At 53.9% G+C, this 19,003-nt stretch overlaps 2 protein-coding genes across 5 annotated transcripts; one reads left to right on the top strand and one right to left on the bottom strand.

The window, feature by feature from the left end:
- The first annotated feature begins 6,613 nt into the window (after positions 1-6,613).
- On the top strand, positions 6,614-10,839 carry SNX22 (sorting nexin 22). 4 transcript variants are annotated; one of them, XM_008016310.3, is made up of 7 exons: positions 6,614-6,740; positions 7,133-7,216; positions 7,536-7,640; positions 8,148-8,242; positions 8,560-8,592; positions 8,849-8,916; positions 9,301-10,839. In XM_008016310.3, exons 1-7 carry the CDS (start codon positions 6,666-6,668, stop codon positions 9,420-9,422), a joined length of 582 nt encoding a protein of 193 aa, XP_008014501.1. In that variant the 5' UTR covers positions 6,614-6,665; the 3' UTR covers positions 9,423-10,839. The 4 variants fall into 4 exon arrangements, with proteins under 4 accessions (XP_008014501.1, XP_037864758.1, XP_037864756.1 ...); XM_038008830.2 differs by lacking the exon at positions 8,560-8,592; XM_038008828.2 differs by lacking the exon at positions 9,301-10,839 and having other exon boundaries at positions 8,849-9,104.
- Positions 10,696-17,737, bottom strand: PPIB (peptidylprolyl isomerase B). Its single transcript, XM_038008831.2, has 5 exons — positions 17,353-17,737; positions 16,544-16,657; positions 14,934-15,027; positions 11,613-11,797; positions 10,696-11,027 (listed from the first exon to the last, which is right to left on the bottom strand). Exons 1-5 carry the CDS (start codon positions 17,485-17,487, stop codon positions 10,905-10,907), a joined length of 651 nt encoding a protein of 216 aa, XP_037864759.1. The 5' UTR covers positions 17,488-17,737; the 3' UTR covers positions 10,696-10,904.
- Between the last annotated feature and the right edge of the window lie 1,266 nt (positions 17,738-19,003).

Consider the following 19,003-nt stretch of genomic DNA (forward strand, 5'->3'; position numbering starts at 1 on the left):
ATTCACCCGCCTTGGCCTCCCAAAGTGCTGGGATTACAGGTGTGAGCCACCATGCCTGGCCCTCAACCTGCTAAGTTTTTTTGTTGTTGTTTTGTTTTGTTTTTGTTTTTGTTTTGAGGCAGAGTTTTGCTCTTGTTGCCCAGGCTGGAGTGCAATGGCACAATCTCAGCTCACCGCAACCTCCACCTCCTGGGTTCAAGCGATTCTCCTGACTCAGCCTCCCGAGTAGCTGAGATTACAGGCACATGCCACCATGCCTGGCAAATTTTGTATTTTTATAGAGACGGAGGTTTCTCTATTTTGGCCAGGCTGGTCTCGAACTCCCCACTTCAGGTGATCTGCCCGCCTCAGCCTCCCAAAGTGCCAGGATTACAGGCATGAGCCACCATACCCGGCCCTAGGTTGTTTTCTTAAAGACCTGAAGGCATCCACACAGTAGGCCTGTTAAGGACAAGTCCCATTTGTGTACACACCTGACCTGGTAAGCGTTGGAGCTTTTCTGACACCTGTGAGACACTCTTTTCCCCAGATGGGCAGCGGTTGCCCAGTGGAGTAGTAGCAGAGGCTGGAAGACAGAAGCAGCTTTGGTGAGTAGCTGGGGAGCTTAATGGCAGACATGAAAAACTCAACTAGCTGAGAAGCCACCGGCAGCACCCTGGGGACGGCTAGCATATGAGGCAGGGCCGCCTCCCTTCCAGACCTCGAGGCCTGGAGTTCCTGCCCCTCCTGGCTTCTGCCTGTTGTCCCCAGTTCTTGGTCCCTCAGCTGTCTTCACAATGAACCCCTATTACTTGAGGGACCCGAGTATGTCTTTGTTTCTTGAACCGCAGTGCTTGGCACACCAGAGGGGCCGCTTGGTTGATTGGCTGACAGGGCTCTGAAAGTCACTGGGAGTTGCTGTATCGCCACATGCAGCCTGGAGAGCTGTGCTGTCAAAGTGCTGGGGTGGCCTCTGCCAGCTCTCCCTGTGCCAGACCTGAGTCTTGTTGTCTGAAGCAGCTGAGCTGCTGCTGTCCTATCTGGGCAGGGGATAGGAGACTTCTAGAAGTGACATTGCTGGCTGGAGTCCCGGGTCTGGGGCCTGCCTGTCCTGGGCCAAGCTTTGCTCTAAGGACTTGGACGAGACATGCTTGTCAGAGGTGCCGTCTAACACAGCCGCTTCCAGTACCCCACCTCTCCCTCACGCCTCGCTTCCCCCTGTTGACAGAAATGAAGACTTTTGACCAACTCAGTAACAGTGCTTTTTAGTAGCACTCTTTTTAAAAGACACGTTACACCAAAATCTAATAAACATAATGATATTTTTAAATGTTCTATTTTATTATTTTGTAGCAGGATGAGCCACAGACAAAACTCCTCAGACACCGAAATGAAGGAAGGGGTTTATTCGGCTGGGGGCATTGGTAAGACTCTTGTCTCAAGAGCCGAACTCCCTGAGTGAGCAATTCCTGTCCCTTTTAAGGGCTCACAACTCTAAGGGGGTGCACGTGAGAGGGTCGTGATCGATTGAGCAAGCAGCAGGTACGTGACTGGGGGCTGCATGCACAGGTAATTAGATCGGAACAAAACAGGATAGGGATTTTCACAGTGCTTTTCTATACAGTGTCTGTAATCTATAGATAACATAACCGATTAGGTCAGGGGTCGATGTTTAACTGCCAGGCCCAGGGTGCGGCGCCGGGCTGTCTGCCTGTGGATTTCATTTCTGCCTTTTAGTTTTTACTTCTTCTTTCTTTGGAGGCAGAAATTGGGCATAAGACAATATGAGGGGTGGTCTCCTCCCTTAATTTCAATTTATAAAATGTACTTTTTAACAAGGTAATCAGTAGGAACTCTGAGGCTGTTCTGATGAACAGCATAGTTGGTGATTTATATCAACCTCTGCTTCCAATTTATTTCTTTACTATTTTTGGTTGCACAATATGGAGGAAATCAGAAAAATCCTTATTGCAATGTTAGTAGTTGAAATTGTTAATTTTTTTTTTATGCTGACCTTGCCATCTCAGGGTACGGAAGAAATAGGAGAATCTGCTTTTGTTGTCAGTGAGTCAGTAGCCATCAGGATGGACCATGTCATTGGTAAGACCCTGCCGTTTTTGCCTACGAAAACAGCAAATTCACATAATTCAGTCAATAACAGCTAACATCTCTCTGCTGTGTGCTGGGCCCCATGCCAAACACTTTGGAAGCTGCTGTCGTTTAATCCACACACCACTCTTGTGTGAGGACCCCGGATAAGGACAGATAAGAACCCTGCGCCTCAGGGGGTTTTGTCCAAGGTGATACTGGTGACCTGAGCTGGGCTGGGGTGGAGCAGGCAAGGTCCACCGTGGCTCAGACAGCCCCCAGTGGCTGGGCCCCTCCTGGCCAGTCCACCCCTCCGCTGCCACCCGCCTAGCCCGGGCCCAGAGAAGAAGCCAGCCTCTGTGCCCCGTGGCGCCCGCAAGCTCGTGGCCCAGGAGCTGTTTGTTTTCCTAACGAGGTTAACCAAACCTCCTGAGCAGCCTCTGTGGCGCAGCAGAAGCCTTGCCGGTGAAAGGGGGCTTTGTGTGACTGCAGTGGGAGCCAGGGCCTGAGCTAAGGCAGGGGCTGTGGGCCAGCCTACCCGTGTGCAGGAATGGGGCGAGTCGGGGGACATCTTCACGCCCCAGCCCTTCCTGCCCTCTGCTCAGGCCTTGGTTCTATTTCCAAGTGGTAAAGTGCCAGCTCCATGCCTGCATAGAGGAGTGAGTGGATCCCGGCCCCCGGCGGGGCTGCTGCAGCCATCAGGAGACCGGTGCTTGCTTAGTGTGATCTCCAACCAGGAGCCTCAGCGCCACCAGGGAGCTTGTGGAAGATGACCGCTTCAGGCTCCACCCCAGCCCAGGAATTAGAAAATCCGGGGCCAGGGCACTCAAATCTGAGATGTCATAGCCCTACAGGTGGTGAAGTTTGCTAAAGTCTGATAATCTGATAACTACTATAATATGGAAATACAATCCATGTGCTAGATCGTGGTGGAGAAAAGACAAAAGCTTGTATCGTAAAACAGCTCATTCTAAAAACAGAAGTTACTTTGAGGTCTGCACACCCGTCACATAGAGTCTGGAATATGCTGTTCATATGCTGAGCTGGCCAGCGCTGAAAGTGTACAGAAAGCAAACTTTCTTTGATTGTAATAACTGCTATGGTATTTACATCATGTCATGTGTTCCTCTTTATAGGAAAATATTTGGCCGGGCACGGTGGCTCACACCTATAATCCCAGCACTTTGGGAGGCCCAGGCAGGAGGATCAGTTGAGCCCAGGACTTGGAGACTAGCTTGGGCAGCATTGTGAGACCCTGTCTCTACAAAACAAAACAAAACAAAAATTAGCCAGGCTTAATAGTGCATACCTGTAGTCCCAGCTACTCGGGAGGCTGAGCGCTTGAGCCTGGCATGTCAAGACTGTAGTGAGCCACGATTGTGCCACTGCACTCCAGCCTCAAAAAAAGAGTGAGACCCTGTCTCAATAAATGAATACATAATTGATTTTTAAAAATTGGAAAACATTCTCCAGACCTTGTTTTATCTCCCCAAAGACATCTTAAATGCCTCCGTGTCAAGGATCTTGTTTTTCTTCGTTTGTACCTGCACTCTTGTGCCATGGAACACTGTGCAATTAGGAGCTGCAGGTTCACTGTCACATGTTTCACAAGTCAGCTGCATGGAATCTCTTTCCACAACTGGTGATGAAAATCCACTGATCTGAGGCTTCCTGGAACACCTGAAAATTAAGTGAATGGATAAAGTAGACAACGATCTGCCAAGAGAGAAGAGAGGAGAGGTGTGTTTAACTCTGGAGGTGGGAAAAAGATTCTTGTTGTCCCATCTTGCAGGCAGCCTTTAACCCTTCAGCAGCCCCTGCTCCTTCCCCTCCCTAGTTTTTTCTCAACATACCCCTACTGCCCATTCATTCATACAGTCTTTCAGTCACAAATATTCACATAGTCTTTCAACCCAAATGTTTTTGAGACACACAGTAACCAAACAGTAATTGCAGACTGTAATAAGTGCATAGAAAGGGTCATATGATAGGAGTCAAGAAGGAAGCCTTGGCAGGTGCAGTGGCTCACGCCTGTTATCCCAACACTTCGGGAGGTCAAGGTGGGTGGATAGCTTTAGCCCAGGAGTTCGAGACCAGCCTGGCCAACATGGCCAAACTCCGTCTCTACAAAAATTAGCTGGGTGTGGTGGTGCACACCTGTAGTCCCAGTTACTCAGGAGGCTGAGGTGGGAAAATCACCTAAGCTGCAGTGAGTCCCTTGATTGTATCACTGCACTCCAGCCTGGGCGACTGGAGTGAGGCCCTGTCTGAAAAAAAAAAAAAAAAAAAAAAGTCTTTTTGAGTTGAGTTTTAGGCTAAGAATTGGAGGATGAGTCCAATCCTTGAACAGTCAAGAAAGAGTGTCCCCAGGTGGAGCAAACAGCCTAATGCAAAGGCCCTGAGGCAAGAAAGAGCTTGTCAGGTTGGAAGAGCCTGGTGCATGATGGGGAGAGGAGAGGAATGAGGTGGAAGATGGAGACTGGGCTGGGTGGTTTACAGCTTTGTGGATTGCATAGGGAGAGTGGGTTTTATTCTAAGTGCAGTGGGAAACATTGGAAGGTTTTAAGCACATGCCTTGATAACAGTTTGTGCTGTAGGGTAGAGAATGGATGTTCTATTGGGGATGAAGGCAGGAAAAAATGGAGACCCAGAGACAGAGGGGCAGACAGTCATTAGGATGGGGACCAAGAAATCTGAGGATCCCAGGAGAGGCCTCCCTGGACAGCGGCAATTGGGGAGGCCCTGTAGGCCAGGGAAAGCTGGGTTCCTGAATGATGGGGCCCTAGGGAGGAAATGAAAGCACAGCACTTCTCCTCACTCTGGGCTGCTTTTCTTCTAGAGGACCCCACTAGAATCTGGGAAGTTTCGGCTTCCTGATTCTGTGGTCCTTGTGTGATGCAATTTGGAAAAAGAGAGTGTGGTACATGGTATTGGTGAGATCTGTTTGCCCCATTTTGGGGTCGTCATCTCAGCCCTTTTCTGGGGACAGGGCTGGGGATGGAGGTTTTTGCTCCAGCTCAGAGGCATCTCTGCAGAAGCAGGGGAGGGGTGAGTCCCCTCAACCCCAGCCCCGAAGACAGGCACTCTGCTTCCTCCTGCCCACCGCAAGACCTCCCACTACGTATGAGCTTTGGAAGGCAGGGCCTCCCCTCTTCGCATGTCACCGGGCCTTTGTAGGGGAAGTCAGTGGAGTAGAGGACCTGCCATGCTGCTGCTGCTGATAACTCTCCCGACAGCTGGAGGGTGCAGGGCTGAGAGGTGGGAACAGAGGCCCTTTCCAGCACATGGCCTGAAAAGAGTTCTGGATCAAAATCCTGCCACATATCCCAGAAGAACCTGCCCAGAGGGGTGGACAAGAGCAACCCGGTGCCAACCCCCAAAGTCCCTCTTCCCATCCACTGCCCTGTGCCCACTAATCCTAGTCATCCAGGACAAGCCCACAGTCAAGCTGCTACTCAATGCTTCTGTTAAGGGCCTAACATGAATCATCTCACTTTTTTTTAGACAGAGTCTTGCTGTCGCCCAGTCTGGAGTGCAATGGCTTGATCTCGTCTCACTGCAGCCTCTGCCTCTCAGGTTCAAGCGATTCTCCCGCCTCAGCCTCCTGAGTAGCTGGGATTACAGGCATGTGCCACCACACCCGGCTGATTTTTGTATTTTTAGTAGAGACAGGGTTTCACCATGTTGGTCAGGCTGGTCTCGAACTCCTGACTCAGGTGATCCGCCTGCCTTGGCCTCCCAAAGTGCCGGCATTACAGGCGTGAGCCACCGTGCCCCGCCAAATCATCTCACTTTATACACTCGCCTGAAGGAGTCACGTTATCCCTATTTTGCAGATGAGCAGAGGTCTACAGAGCTCCTGAAATCCAGGCTGTCTGACCCCCAAATCGGAGCTTAGGTCCCTAAACTGCCTCTTCCCCACAAACAGCCTGGAGACCCTTAGGGTTGGAAGATAGGAGTGAATGGATGAACACAATGAATGAATATGTGTGTGTGTGTGTGTGTGTGTGTGTGTGTGTGTGTGTGGTGGGGGGTGCTGTGGATGCTGGAGAAGGGGGCATCAAAGCTGGATTGGGTTCAAGCCTTGCTCAGGTGTGGCCTCAGCCGGGGACTCCATATCACAATCCCAGGGAGCAGGCTTAAAGGAGGGAAAGGCTTGGGAAGGGACTGAGGAACACAAGACAGGTCCCTGGTTGGCCCCAGGACCGGCGCTGAGGCCCGGGTCCCGCCTCCGACCACGCCAGGAGCCACAGGCCGGTCCTTAGTTCATAGGCGCTTAACTCAGGATGGGTGACATTTTTGCTCCCCAGTTCCTGGCATCAGTGAGTGCTCCGTCAATGTTTGACAAACGGGTGACTCCACTGCCCCGCGCCGCGGGCGCACTAGACTTGGGGGGCGGCGTCCGGGTCGCGCTTAATCTTCTAGGCTCAGGACCCGCCGCGCAAGGGAACGCCCGGGGCGGGGTCGCCGGGGGGCGGGGCCTGGGGTGGGGCCTGCGGGCCGAGGGGGCGGGGCCGGCCGCGCCGGGGTCCTCCGTCAGCTCCCGGAGAGTTAGGGCTCCGAGCCGAGCGCGCGGAGCGGCCGGGGCCGGGGCGCGGATGCTGGAAGTTCACATCCCGTCGGTGGGGCCTGAGGCCGAGGGGCCCAGGCAGAACCCGGAGAAAGGCCACATGGTGAGCGCGGCCCCTGGATGGGGAGGGGCGCCGGTACCCGCAGGATTTGCCCGCGCTGCACTCAGTGGGGACCCGGAGCCCGGGCCCGGGTGAACGAGCGCTGCGGGCTGGACCGTCGGGGGAAACCTTGTCGAGGGTTTGGGGGCCGCTTGGATTTGCCAGCCTCGCGGACCGTGGTTCGAGCTCTTGAGGGACCCTAGGGCGCCGAGGGGAGGGTCCGTCAGCCCGTTCTTCCAGGTGTGCGGGAGCGAAGCGTCCCAGAGGAGCCGCGGTGCCGCAAGGCCGCTTTGTGTCTTTGAGCGCGGGAGGGTGGGCGCGTCGCCGGGCGCAGGTTCTGCTGTGTCCTCCCGCGGGGCCTCACGCGTACCCCCGCTGCCCGCCCGCGCCGCCAGGTGTTCCAAGTGGAGGTGCTGTGCAGCGGGCGCAGACACACGGTGCCGAGGCGCTACAGCGAGTTCCACGCGCTGCACAAGCGGGTGAGGCGGCGCCGACCTCCCACCGGGCCCGGCCCAGCCTCCGTCCAGCCCCTGTCCAGGCCCTGTGAGGCCGGCGGGCGAGCTCCAGCCCCAGCCTCCGCCACCCCTATTACTGCCTCAGTCCCTGCGAGGCCGGTCAGCCCCCGGGCGTCTGTGGGTGGGTTGGAGCCTTCCTCGCCCTCCGCCTGTCCACCACTCACCAGGGTCTGTCCCAGGGTACAGCCCGAAGGCGGGGGCGCGGGAGGGTTTCCGGCTGGGGCGAAGAGGGCTTGAGGGCTCAGTCGGGATGCTGTGATTGCACGCGGTAAACCTCCAGTAGATCAAGAAGCTGTACAAAGTGCCCGACTTCCCCTCGAAACGCCTGCCCAACTGGAGGACCAGAGGGTTGGAACAGCGCCGGCAGGGCTTGGAGGCCTACATCCAGGTATGCGAGGGCACACTTGGTTACCCCCCAGCCTGCTGTGCCAGGGGTGTGGCCCAGACAGAGAGGTGTGAGGGCATGGCAGGGAGGGAACCCACGACTTGGGGATGTTATTCACCACCTCAAGCATCAATCTTCTGAAGAGTAATATAAGTCCAAACACCCACCTCTGGATTGTTGAAAGGACTGAATGAGGTAATGGACACAGGTAGTCCCAGCTCCATGAAAGCCAGGTTCTGTCCCCTCCAGGGTGAGGTCCTGTGCTGCCCACCTGATGGGATGTAGGGTGAGGGTCCTTCCCCCAACAGCGAAGTTATGCCACATCATGGGGTACAACCTGTGCTGTACACAAGGTCCAGCGCTCAGAAGGGCCCCTGAGCCTGGTTCAATGCTCTGCTGTCATTGTCTTGAAATTCTTTTTTTGGAACAAAGAGCCCTGCGTTTTCATTGGCACTGTGCTATGCAAATTAGTAGCTGGGTCCGATTGCAAGTCTCCTCTGTCCTCTCCAGGGCATCCTGTACCTGAACCAGGAGGTGCCCAAGGAGTTACTGGAATTCCTGAGACTTCGGCACTTCCCCACAGATCCCAAGGCTAGCAACTGGGGGTAAGGGGGGCCGGTGGCGGGGGCCAGGGGCTGTCAGCAGTGAACAGGTGAGGAAAGGTGTTGGAGGGCAAGCCCTTTCGTCTCACATCTGCCGGGATCCAGCTTGACATGACCACCGTCACCAGCCTTCTTGACCTGGGTGGAGGGGCTTTTCTTTGGACAGCCTTGGTTACCCCAGCCACCTCCGGAACTGGGGCTTGTTACAAATAGAAGCAGTGGTCCCCTGGGAGGCGCAGTTCTGGGCTCTGGTGTCTCCACCCCTTCCTCACGCTCCCCGGGCATCCCCAGGCAGCTTACAGTGTTTCTCTTCTCTTCAGCGCCCTGGGGGAGTTCCTGCCTGGCGAGAGCAGGCAAGTCAAAGCCCTAGCCCGCGCCTGGCCCCTGCCGCCCCCTAGTGGCCATATGCTAGGAGGCGGGCCTGCTCGCTGGGCCTGTCTGGCCTAGGCCCTGAAGTCTGTTTTCCCTTTGGTGCCTCCTGAGCCCATTTCCCACTCATCTTTTCCTTCATGGGTCCCTGGTGATCTCAGCCCCGTCTCCACCCCTCTGTGGGACTCTGCCCTGCCTCCTGCACCCATGGTTCATGACCATGACCGTCTTTCCTCCCAGCTCCCAGCAGCACCAGCGGCCTGTCCTGAGCTTCCATATGGATCCCTATGTTTGCACCCCCTCCCCAGGTGAGGAGGTGCCTAGATACAGGGCTACAGGGGTAGGGTATGGGCTTGGCATTTCTCAGCTCCTGGGACCGTCAGGCAGCATCACCTTCCTGCTGCTCACCTCTGGAGCCACTACCTCCTGCTCCTGTTCCCTGGAGCCTGCTTTGTAGACACAAGGAAAACAAGTTTGGCTTCCCTGGTCTCCATTTCCTCAGCAACCTGACGACTTTACCAAGCTGATATGAACAGAATGTGACCTGGGAATGCTGAGGCTTCATTTGGGGTGGACAGCTGCTATCTGCTACCTTGGCAAGGGCTCCTACTCCCAAGTGGGGGCTGAGCCCATTAGCAGGAGCTCAAGGAGCTGCAGGCCTGAGGCCAGACCTGTTTAATTCTATCCCACAGAGCTGCTGCCCAACGTGGTGGTGAATGGTGTGCTCCAGGGCCTCTACAGCTTCAGCATCAGCCCAGATAAAGCCCAGCCAAAGGCAGCCTGTCACCCTGCTCCTCTGCCACCGATGCCCTGATCAGTCCAGAGGCCTTTGGCTGCCTCCTAAGAAAGTCATGTGCCTCTGTCCTATGAACTCCATATAAGGCTAGGTCCTCCCTTGGCCTGGACCCAGGACTTAACTACCCCGTGTCCAGTTGTGCCACATTCCCACTCAAGGCTCAGAACTTGGCTTGCATTGGTAGCTGGAGGTAGTAGAATCTGCATGCTCTTAGAGCCCAAGAACCAAGGCAGGATCAAGAAGATAAGTAATAAAGGAAGAAGTCAGCCAGGCGCGGTGGCTCACGCCGGTAATCCCAGCACTTTGGGGGGCCAAGGTGGGTGGATCACCTGAGGTCAGGAGTTCGAGACCAGCCTGACCACCATGGAGAAACCGCGTCTCTACTAAAAATACAAGATTAGCCAGGCGTTGTGGTGGTGCACGCCTATAATCCCAGCTACTCAGGAGGCTGAGGCAGAAGAATCGCTTGAACCCGGCAGGCAGAAGTCGTGGTGAGCCGAGATTGCGCCACTGCACTCCAGCCTGGACAACAAGAGCAAAACTCCGTCTCAAAAAATAAATAAATAAATAATAAAGGAAGAAGTCAGCTGGGTACAGAGGCTCATGCCTGTAATCCCAACACTTTGGAAGGCCAAGGCAGGAGGATGCTTGAGTCTGAAAGTTTCAGACAAGCCTGCACAAGTGAGACCGGTCTCTATGAAAAAAAAAAAAAGTCGGGCCGGGCGCGGTGGCTCAAGCCTGTAATCCCAGCACTTTGGGAGGCCGAGACGGGCGGATCACGAGGTCAGGAGATCGAGACCATCCTGGCTAACACGGTGAAACCCCGTCTCTACTAAAAATACAAAAAACTAGCCGGGCGAGGTGGCGGGCGCCTGTAGTCCCAGCTACTCCGGAGGCTGAGGCAGGAGAATGGCGTAAACCTGGGAGGCGGAGCTTGCAGTGAGCTGAGATCCGGCCACTGCAGTCCAGCCCGGGCTACAGAGCAAGACTCCGTCTCAAAAAAAAAAAAAAAAAAAAAAGTCAATTTAGAGGTAGGCTATGAAAAAGTACAGGTATATTCCTTAACATAGACTGGAGGGTGGTGGCAAGGGGAGCAAATGTGGAGGCCCAGTAGCTGGCAAAGTTTAGAAGCAGGGGGCAAAAGCTCCTGCCTGACTTTTCCTGGGTAGCTCCTGGGTCAAAGTTTCAGGCAGGATCCCAGGGAGGGGCAGGCACAGCAGAGTCGCAGGCATGTTGGGATGTAGGCCTAGGGGAAGCGCTGCAGGCTCAAGAACCAGGCCCACACATTATATATATAAAAAAAAAAAAAACCCACATTTTTTTTTTATTCGTCAGTGTTGGTAGGAGTCTGTTACAAAACTGAGTCCATGGGCCTGTGGAATGTGAGGGGAATGGGTCCGCTCCACCAGATGCCAGCACTGGGGCCAGTGCAGCTCAGGGCCCTGTGGCAGACTACAGGGCCTGCACAGATGGTCACTCAAAGAAAGAGGTCCCTGGGTCCTACTCCTTGGCGATGGCAAAGGGCTTCTCCACCTCGATCTTGCCGCAGTCTGCGATGATCACATCCTTCAGGGGCTTATCCCGGCTGTCTGTCTTGGTGCTCTCCACCTTCCGCACCACCTCCTGGAAAAGAAAGGTGGAAGTAGGAGGGCACGGTGGGTCAGGAGGGTCACCGCTCAGGAGAAAGACCCCAGCATATGACTCAGGAGGGCTGAGACCCACAAGTCATCAACAGCACACAAAACTGGAGGCACCAAAATTCTAACGGACTCCTGGCCAGAGCACAGAGAATGCAGATTTGACAAGGGGATGCAGGAATTGTATTCCTTTGAAGACCCAGGTTTGGCCAAGGGCAAGGAGGAGGAAGAGGGTGAGCAGGAAATGTGGCTTCTCAGGGACATTGTGTTCAGCTGCACTCTGTACACCTCAGGGGTGGGACCAGCACATTCCTGGGTGAATGAGGGGAGGGAGGCTCCGGCAGTTGTGCAGACTTAACAAGGCTTCCTGGCTGGGCTCTGAGGGGGCTGGAAGAATGTAGAACATTGGAGGCATGGAGGTACAGGGTTTAGTCTGGACAGGAGCACTGCGCCGCATCTGTGGGTTAGGTCCTTTTGGGAAAGGGATGGACACATGGAGCTCCTGCCCTGGGGTCTGTGTTGAATCCCCAGTGAGGACAGCCCAGTAGTAGCCCTTGCTTCCAGAACTCACCATGCCCTCTAGCACTTTGCCAAACACCACATGCTTGCCATCTAGCCAGGCCGTCTTGACTGTTGTGATGAAGAACTGGGAGCCGTTGGTGTCTTTGCCTGCGTTGGCCATGCTCACCCAGCCGGGCCCGTAGTGCTTCAGCTTGAAGTTCTCATCGGGGAAGCGCTCACCATAGATGCTCTTTCCTGGGAAAAAACAGCAGGTCGGGGGCACTGGATTGGGCCAAACCAAGCAGACATTCGGGGCCAGGACTGATGGGGCTTAACCTGTCCTCTGTGCCAGGCTGGGCTTGAGTGGAGTACAAGGACATAAAAGCTGCACCCTTGCTATCTTCTGGACTCAGAGCCAAGCCATGCTGACTGAGGCCAAGTGGGGCATCAGGCCAGGCTGATGTGGTGGACAGCTCACAGAAGGATCACTTCGAGAGGATAGTTTTGTGGCTTTTAAATAAAGTGCATGTTATCAGCTTCCCTTGGCTATGTGGCCCAGGCCTGCCACGGAGGGACTTTGGTGGAGGCAGGTGCTGTGCAGGATGCAGGGGCGTCAACAGGGTTGGAACTCTCCAGAAAAGGACTGCTGTGGCTGACCAGCCTGTTTTCCTATGAGCACAAAAGATACAGGCATAGCTGCAGAGGAGAAAGCAGCCAGAGATGGGTGGGGAGGGGCAGAAAAGAGGGGCTGCCCCTGGGGTTCTGAAGAGTCAAAGCCTCTTAACAAGGAATGAACAGGAATAAAGGACAGCTGTGAGTGTGTGTGATGCATCTGTCCACGTGGGGCTTGAGGATATGACAAGGGCAATCCGGGGTGATCTCTACGCCGTTTCGGAGATCCTAGTTCCAAAGCTGCTTCCAGAAGGAACACTGAAACGCTTCTTTTTTCCTGTCACCCCTTGGAGACTGACACTGTGCCTTAGGCCCCAAGAAACTCGGCTGAAAATGGGGTCGTTTTCATTTTGTTTTATCTAACACTTTTCAAACGTATTTGCATGCAAAACCCTGTTTTCCTTCTCACTGCACCTACCTTCATCCTGTGGTTCCACAGAATGGAACTGAGCTGGGAAACTGTCCTACAGCAATGCCAACCAGGAAGATATTTCTGACTGGGCAGCAAGTAGGACGACTGAAAACCAAAAATGACCAGATTCTGGCTGGTGGGGACAGGGGTGCTTGTGCCTGTGCTCCACCTCTCACCCCCACGCTGAGGAGACTGAACTCTGCCACATGTGCAGTGAGTCCTGGCTGGAGTGCTGGCTAAAAGCCTCCCCCATTTGAGCCAACTGTGGGATTTTGATTGTAGTTGTTATCCAGAAAACCCCCAAATCTCCGTCCTTAGCTCCAACCACTCTCCCAAGATACAGGGGTTCCAAACCCAAATGGACATTTCTATTTAAACTCAACATACCTGTCATCTTTCTCTCCAGACCTCAGTTATTCTTTTGATCCCTTTTCCTCTGCACGTGGCTCAGGTTGTCCCTAGCCACTCCCCATGTACTTACTCTTTCTTTCCATTCCCGCGACCACCGCTGCAGTAGGCGAGTGCTTAGGGCGCTAACAGTGTGTGCCACAGACTGTTCCAAGCATCTTACATATTTAACAATCCATCGTATGAGGAGGAGCTAACTCCACTTCAAAGATGAAGAAACTGAGGCACAGAGAATAAAAGGAGCCCCAGCAAAGCAGCAGCAGAGCTAGAGTTCAGACCAAGGTGGTCTGCTCTCAGCCACCTCAGGGTCAGGCCCAAATCTCCCTGCCCAGGGTCAGCTGCACCAGCGCCCCCAGCAGCCTGCCTGCCCTGGCCTCCACATTCTGGATCTGCCACCACACGACTCCCCTGGCACCCCAAGCGAGGGGTCATCCTCTTATTCAGCTCCATGCCCCTGACTCCCTGCAGGCCAAAGCGCAGGCTGCAGGCCATCACCCACCTCTCTGCACTCCAGGTACAGATGCCCTCACCCCACCTTTGGCCAAACTCCTGCCACAGAACAGAACTGGGCTCATGCCCTAACCCCGCCTCTTTTCTGCCCATTCAAATTCTCCTCATTCAGGACCCCATTGAAATCTTCCCTCACATCTGCAAGGCCATTCCCTGTTCCCTGGCCTGAGAGGATTCCTCTGCTTGTCAGCACTTCAACAGTGGCTGACTTACTAAGCACTCACTGCATGCCAGACCTAGCCCAATCCTCATGGCCCCACAACTCTCTCCACCCTCACTGTACAGAACAGGAAACTGAAGCTCCAAGGACTCACTTGCCTGAGGTCACAAAACAAGAAAGTGGCAGACGCTGGATCCAGCCCAACTGCGTCTGACCCCACAAATACAGTTCTTCGGTCTCCTTTGTGAGCTCAAGTCCTAAATGCTGCATCATGGCCCACTTGTACATTTTCAGTTGTTGGAAGTAAAAGGGAACCACTGCCCCATAGGTCTTTACATCCTCAACCCCCACCACAGAGCCCCACAGACACTCATTGAGGAGTGAGCTGTGTTCTAAGGGTGCAGCAGGCTGTACCTGAGCTCAGTGAGACTCACGCAGGAGTCCGGGGATCTTTCTGTCCTCCTTGTGCAAGTTAATGCCGAGGTGAGGGTCGGCCCTCACAGAGTGGTCTCTGGTGAAAGACTGTCAAGGAAAGCAACTGCTCCCGCTCTTTTTTTTTTTTTGAGATGGAGTCTCGCTCTGTCGCTCAGGCTGGAGTGCAGTGGCGCGGTCTCGGCTCACTGCAACCTCCACCTCCTGGGTTCAAGCAATTCTCCTGCCTCAGCCTTCACAGTAACTGGGATTACAGGTGCCTGCCACCACGCCCGGCTAATCTTTTGTATTTTTAGTAGAGATGGGGTTTCAACATGTTGGCCAGGCTGGTCTTGAACTCCTGGCCTCAAGTGATCCAGCCACCTTGGCCTCCCAAAGTGCTGGGATTACAGAGTCACCATGCCTGGCCCTCCCACTCTTGCTGGGGCTTCCAGGGTAGCCTGGACAGGCTTTGGGCACCTGACCTAGAATCACGTACCCACATGTCTTCACTTTGCTTCCACATGCCTCTCTCCCCAATCCCCATTCTGAAGAGGTATCGGGAAAGGTCACCAGGCTATAGGCCTGGATCAACAGGACAGCCACCTGGGAGAGATCCTCTTAGGTTTACCATCAGGTCCACCCCATTATTCCCTCTCCTTTGTACTGGGTTCCCTCTCCAAAGAAGGGTGCCGCTGGTCTCCAAGTAGGTAGGTAATAAGTAGGCCTGCCTCTAGAGCTGGGGAAGAAAGAGGCCTTGTCTCCCCGCCGTGGAGGCTACGCTGACATACTCCTTGGCCCAGAGGACCTGTGGTTACCTCCTGTGCCATCTCCCCTGGTGAAGTCTCCGCCCTGGATCATGAAGTCCTTGATTACACGATGGAATTTGCTGTTTTTGTAGCCAAATCCTTTCTAGAAAAAGGGAAGAGAAGGTAAGGAGGTGGTAAGGTGCAGCAGAAAGACATTACATTTAATAGGCCCCGAAGGAACAAGCCCACAACCCCTGCTCGGAGAAGAGACACCACTGCTGACCACTTTCACTGTTCAATGTGCTACTGAGTGAGCGGGCAGGCACCATAGGACAGGCATGGCACACACAGATGTGGAAATTCGTCTGCCTCCATACAATTCCCAGGCTTTATACAATTCTACATCGCATAACGCCTTTCCCCTCATTTCTTCCAATCATAAGAACAGATACAAGAAAACTGAGAAGAAAGGTCACCGGCTGGCTCAATGGAAAGTTAATATAAACTGAAATAGGGCACTGTTATTTCCTTAAAACCCATGACCCTCACCCTAGGTGAAGTCTTCCCAGGAAGCTCTGGACCCCTTACTCTTTTTTATCTTATTTTTAAAATTTATTATTATTTTTTTGAGACAGAGTTTCTCTCTTGTCGCCTAGGCTGGAGTGCAATGGCACAATTTCCGCTCACTGCAACCTCCGCCTCCCAGGTTCAAGCGATTCTCCAGCCTCAGCCTCCTGAGTAGCTGGGATTACAGACATGTGCCACCACAATGCTCAGCTAATTTCTGTATTTTCAGTAAAGATGAGGTTTCGCCATGTTGCCCAGGCTGCTCTTGAACTCCTGACCTCAGGTGATCCACCCTCCTCAGCCTCCCAAAGTGCTGGGATTACAGGTGTGAGTTACTGCACCCAGCCTTTTATTTAAAAAAATTTTTTTTTGAGACAGGGTCTCACTGTATTGCCCAGGCTGGAGTGCAGTGGCGTGATCATGGCTCACTGCAGCCTCCATTTCACTTCAGCCTCCTGAGTAGCTGTAGCTGGGACCACAGGTGCACCCCGTCACACCCAGCTAATTAAAAATAATTTTTTTTTGGCTGGGTACAGTGGCTCACACCTCTAATCCCAGCACTTTGGGAGGCCAAGGCAGGCCGATCACCTGAGGTCAGGAGTTCGAGACCAGCCTGGCCAACATGGTGAAACCCTGTCACTACTAAAAATACAAAATTAGCTAGGCGTGGTGGCCTGTAATTCCAGCTACTCGGGAGGCTGAGGCAGGAGAATCACTTGAACTCAGGAGGCGGAGGTTGCAATGAGCTGAGGCCGCACCATTGCACTCCAGCCTGGGCAACAAGAGTGAAACTCTGTCTCAAAAAAAAAAATTCTGGGGGGGTAGAGGCAGGGTCTTGCTCTGTTACCCAGGTTGGTCTTGAATTCCTGGGCTCAAGCAATCCTCCTACTTTGGCCTCCAAAAGTGCTTGGATTATAAGTGTGAGCCACTGTGCCTGGTCAGGGCCCCCTTACTCTTAAGAAAGGACAATACTGTGTTCCCAGGGCAACAGGCAGTCGGTGCTCAGTGAGGTCCACGCTACAGATGGGCTGAACTCTGCAGGTCAGTTTGCTGCCATCCCCAGTGCCAGCTTCACTTCATTTGAGTTGACTACCCCTGCTCCAGCCACTTACCTCTCCTGTAGCTAAGGCCACAAAATTATCCACTGTTTTTGGAACAGTCTTTCCGAAGAGACCAAAGATCACCCGGCCTACATCTTCATCTCCAATTCGCAGGTCAAAATACACCTGAGGAAAGAGACCATTGCCAACTTAGCTTCTTTAAAGGGGCGTTGGTAGGGGAGGGAAGGTACAAGAAGCTACCCTGAGGATGGGAGAGAGAACAGAGCCATATTTTTAGAGAAGTGGTTCTGAATCTGATTTTGGTGAAGGTAAAAATCCTGGGAATCTAATGAAAGCTCCAGACCCTTTTCTTGGAAAACATGCTTATCAACACCCTCCTTGAACTACAGGATAACAACATTTGCTCTAAACAGCTAATGGACCCAGATTCTAAAAATTAACATTTAAAAACCCATAAGGAGGGGAGTCTAAGTTCACCACTTAAGTTTGAACTCTACATACTGTGCTTTGTAATTGGAAGTGGCTAAAATTTGGCTTAAGGAGAGAAAGGATTCGGATTCTGGCAGGCGTGATCTTTCACCATCTCCCCAGCACTGAGGGGTGTTTGCAAAAAGGCTGCCCTGAGGCTGCCAGTGCCAGCCCCAGATGAGTATCCGCGGATCCAACTAACTCCGTGGGTCAGGGCAGGGGCTCGGGGTGTCGGGGTGGGTCCGGGTCGTTCTCTGGACTGAATGGGCAGGACGGCCCAGACGCCACGAGGCCACAGACAGAAGCCGAGGGAGGAGGGGCTGAGCCAAGGCCAAGCCAAGGCCGCCCGGGCCCGAGCTCCGGCACCGTAAATGCCGCGGACTCCACCGGACCTTGACGGTGACTTTGGGCCCCTTCTTCTTCTCATCGGCCACAGAAGGTCCCGGCAGCAGCAGGAAGAAGACGGACCCCGCGATGAGGGCGGCGGCAAGGAGCACCTTCATGTTGCGTTCAGAGAGGCGCAGCATCCACAGGCGGTGGCAAGCGCGGCCCGGACAGCCGAGGCCGGAAGAGGGTGGGGCCGCGGCGGCTAGGGAGCCGGCGCCGCCACGCGCGGGTGGGGGGGGACTGGGGCTGCTCGCCGGCTCCGGGCGGGCGGCGGGCGCCGTTTTCCCCCTCCGGCTCGGCGCCGGATAGTAGGTCCCCCTGCGGGGCGGGCACCGACGCGGGCTCGTGGGTGGTTGCCACGTTATTGCTCCCTCATTGGGCTCCCGGCCGCCCTCTCCCACCCACAGGAAGGCCACCGGCGGAAGGCGGCCCCACCGAGCACGGACCCGGACTCCGAGAAGACCACAAGCCCCGGCATGCTCCGCGGCCCGCCTGTCCGCCCTGCCCGGAGCGCCGTTCCACTGGCCTGCGGTTGCTGGCGCTTGAGGTTAGCAAATACGTGGGCCTGGACCGGGGCACGGGACATTTGTCACTGTTTTGAGCCCGTCAAGTGTTTGTCACCGCCAGATTGGCTCTAAACGTTGTGGCTTCCAAACACTCCAGGGACATTTATTCTTACCGAGCGTGACCTTGTACGGCTCCTTCCACTTGTTTTGCAAAACTTGCTGCACAACCCACTTCCTTTTTTACTGAGGCCAAGTTACTACCCATTTTTCTCTCCCTTCTGTAATCTTGCTGTGCTTACTGATGTATGTATCAATGGACATCTTATTGTATACGCTGTTCTTAACTTCCTTTACCTATTTGTTTTCCCCAATAGACTACAATTTTTTTTCTGCGCAAGGGACTGTGTTGCATTTACTCTGTCCACAGCTCCCTCACAGCGCTGCAGTACGGAGTGTCCACCAAGTCCTGGTTGGGATAGCTTCACATCCGCACTGACATGAGAAATAATTTATGTCACGGCCTGAGGATACAATGCCTTTTTTTTTTTTTTTTTTTTTTTTTTTGAGATGGAGTCTCGCTCTGTCGCCCAGGCTGGAGTGCAGTGGCCGGATCTCAGTTCACTGCAACCTCCGCCCCGCCCCGGTTCACGCCATTCTCCTGCCTCAGCCTCCTGAGTAGCTGGGACTACAGGCGCCCGCCACCTCGCCCGGCTAGTTTTTTGTATTTTTTAGTAGAGACGGGGTTTCACCGTGTTAGCCAGGATGGTCTTGATCTCCTGACCTCGTGATCCGCCCGTCTTGGCCTCCCAAAGTGCTGGGATTACATGCTTGAGCCACCGCGCCCGGCCTACAATGCCTTTTTTCCAGAGGTCAGGGATATTACTAGATGTCCCCACAGGGCTATTTTCGGTCTTCACACACTTACTGTTGTCCCACTCTACAACATAGATACTTCGGTACTGGGAGTCTTACACACCAAACAAACCAAAACACCAACTTCCAAAATTTGGACATATGGCGTTAAAACGTCTTTAAAACTAATTTTCAAAGATTAACTTCGTAGAAATTTCAGGTCGGCACAGCACAGATTATAGGCAGGGCTCCATTTCCATAAACTATGCAATGTAGTCTTCATGAGGCGCTGACCTGA

Source organism: Chlorocebus sabaeus, chromosome 26 (assembly GCF_047675955.1).
Source record: "Chlorocebus sabaeus isolate Y175 chromosome 26, mChlSab1.0.hap1, whole genome shotgun sequence".
In the NCBI taxonomy this organism is placed as follows: Eukaryota; Metazoa; Chordata; class Mammalia; order Primates; family Cercopithecidae; genus Chlorocebus; species Chlorocebus sabaeus.

Bases quoted from the DNA above. Each gene is read 5' to 3' on its own strand.
- SNX22 (XM_038008828.2), top strand. From the start codon at position 6,666: ATGCTGGAAGTTCACATCCCGTCGGTGGGGCCTGAGGCCGAGGGGCCC. The intron at 6,741-7,132 runs GTGAGCGCGGCC...CCGCGCCGCCAG, and splicing joins ACCCGGAGAAAGGCCACATG to GTGTTCCAAGTGGAGGTGCT. The intron at 8,243-8,559 runs GTAAGGGGGGCC...TCTTCTCTTCAG, and splicing joins CCCAAGGCTAGCAACTGGGG to CGCCCTGGGGGAGTTCCTGC.
- PPIB (XM_038008831.2), bottom strand. From the start codon at position 17,487: ATGCTGCGCCTCTCTGAACGCAACATGAAGGTGCTCCTTGCCGCCGCC. The intron at 15,028-16,543 runs GTAAGTGGCTGG...CCCTTTTTCTAG, and splicing joins TGGCCTTAGCTACAGGAGAG to AAAGGATTTGGCTACAAAAA. The intron at 11,798-14,933 runs GTAACCACAGGT...GTTTTTTCCCAG, and splicing joins CAGGGGAGATGGCACAGGAG to GAAAGAGCATCTATGGTGAG.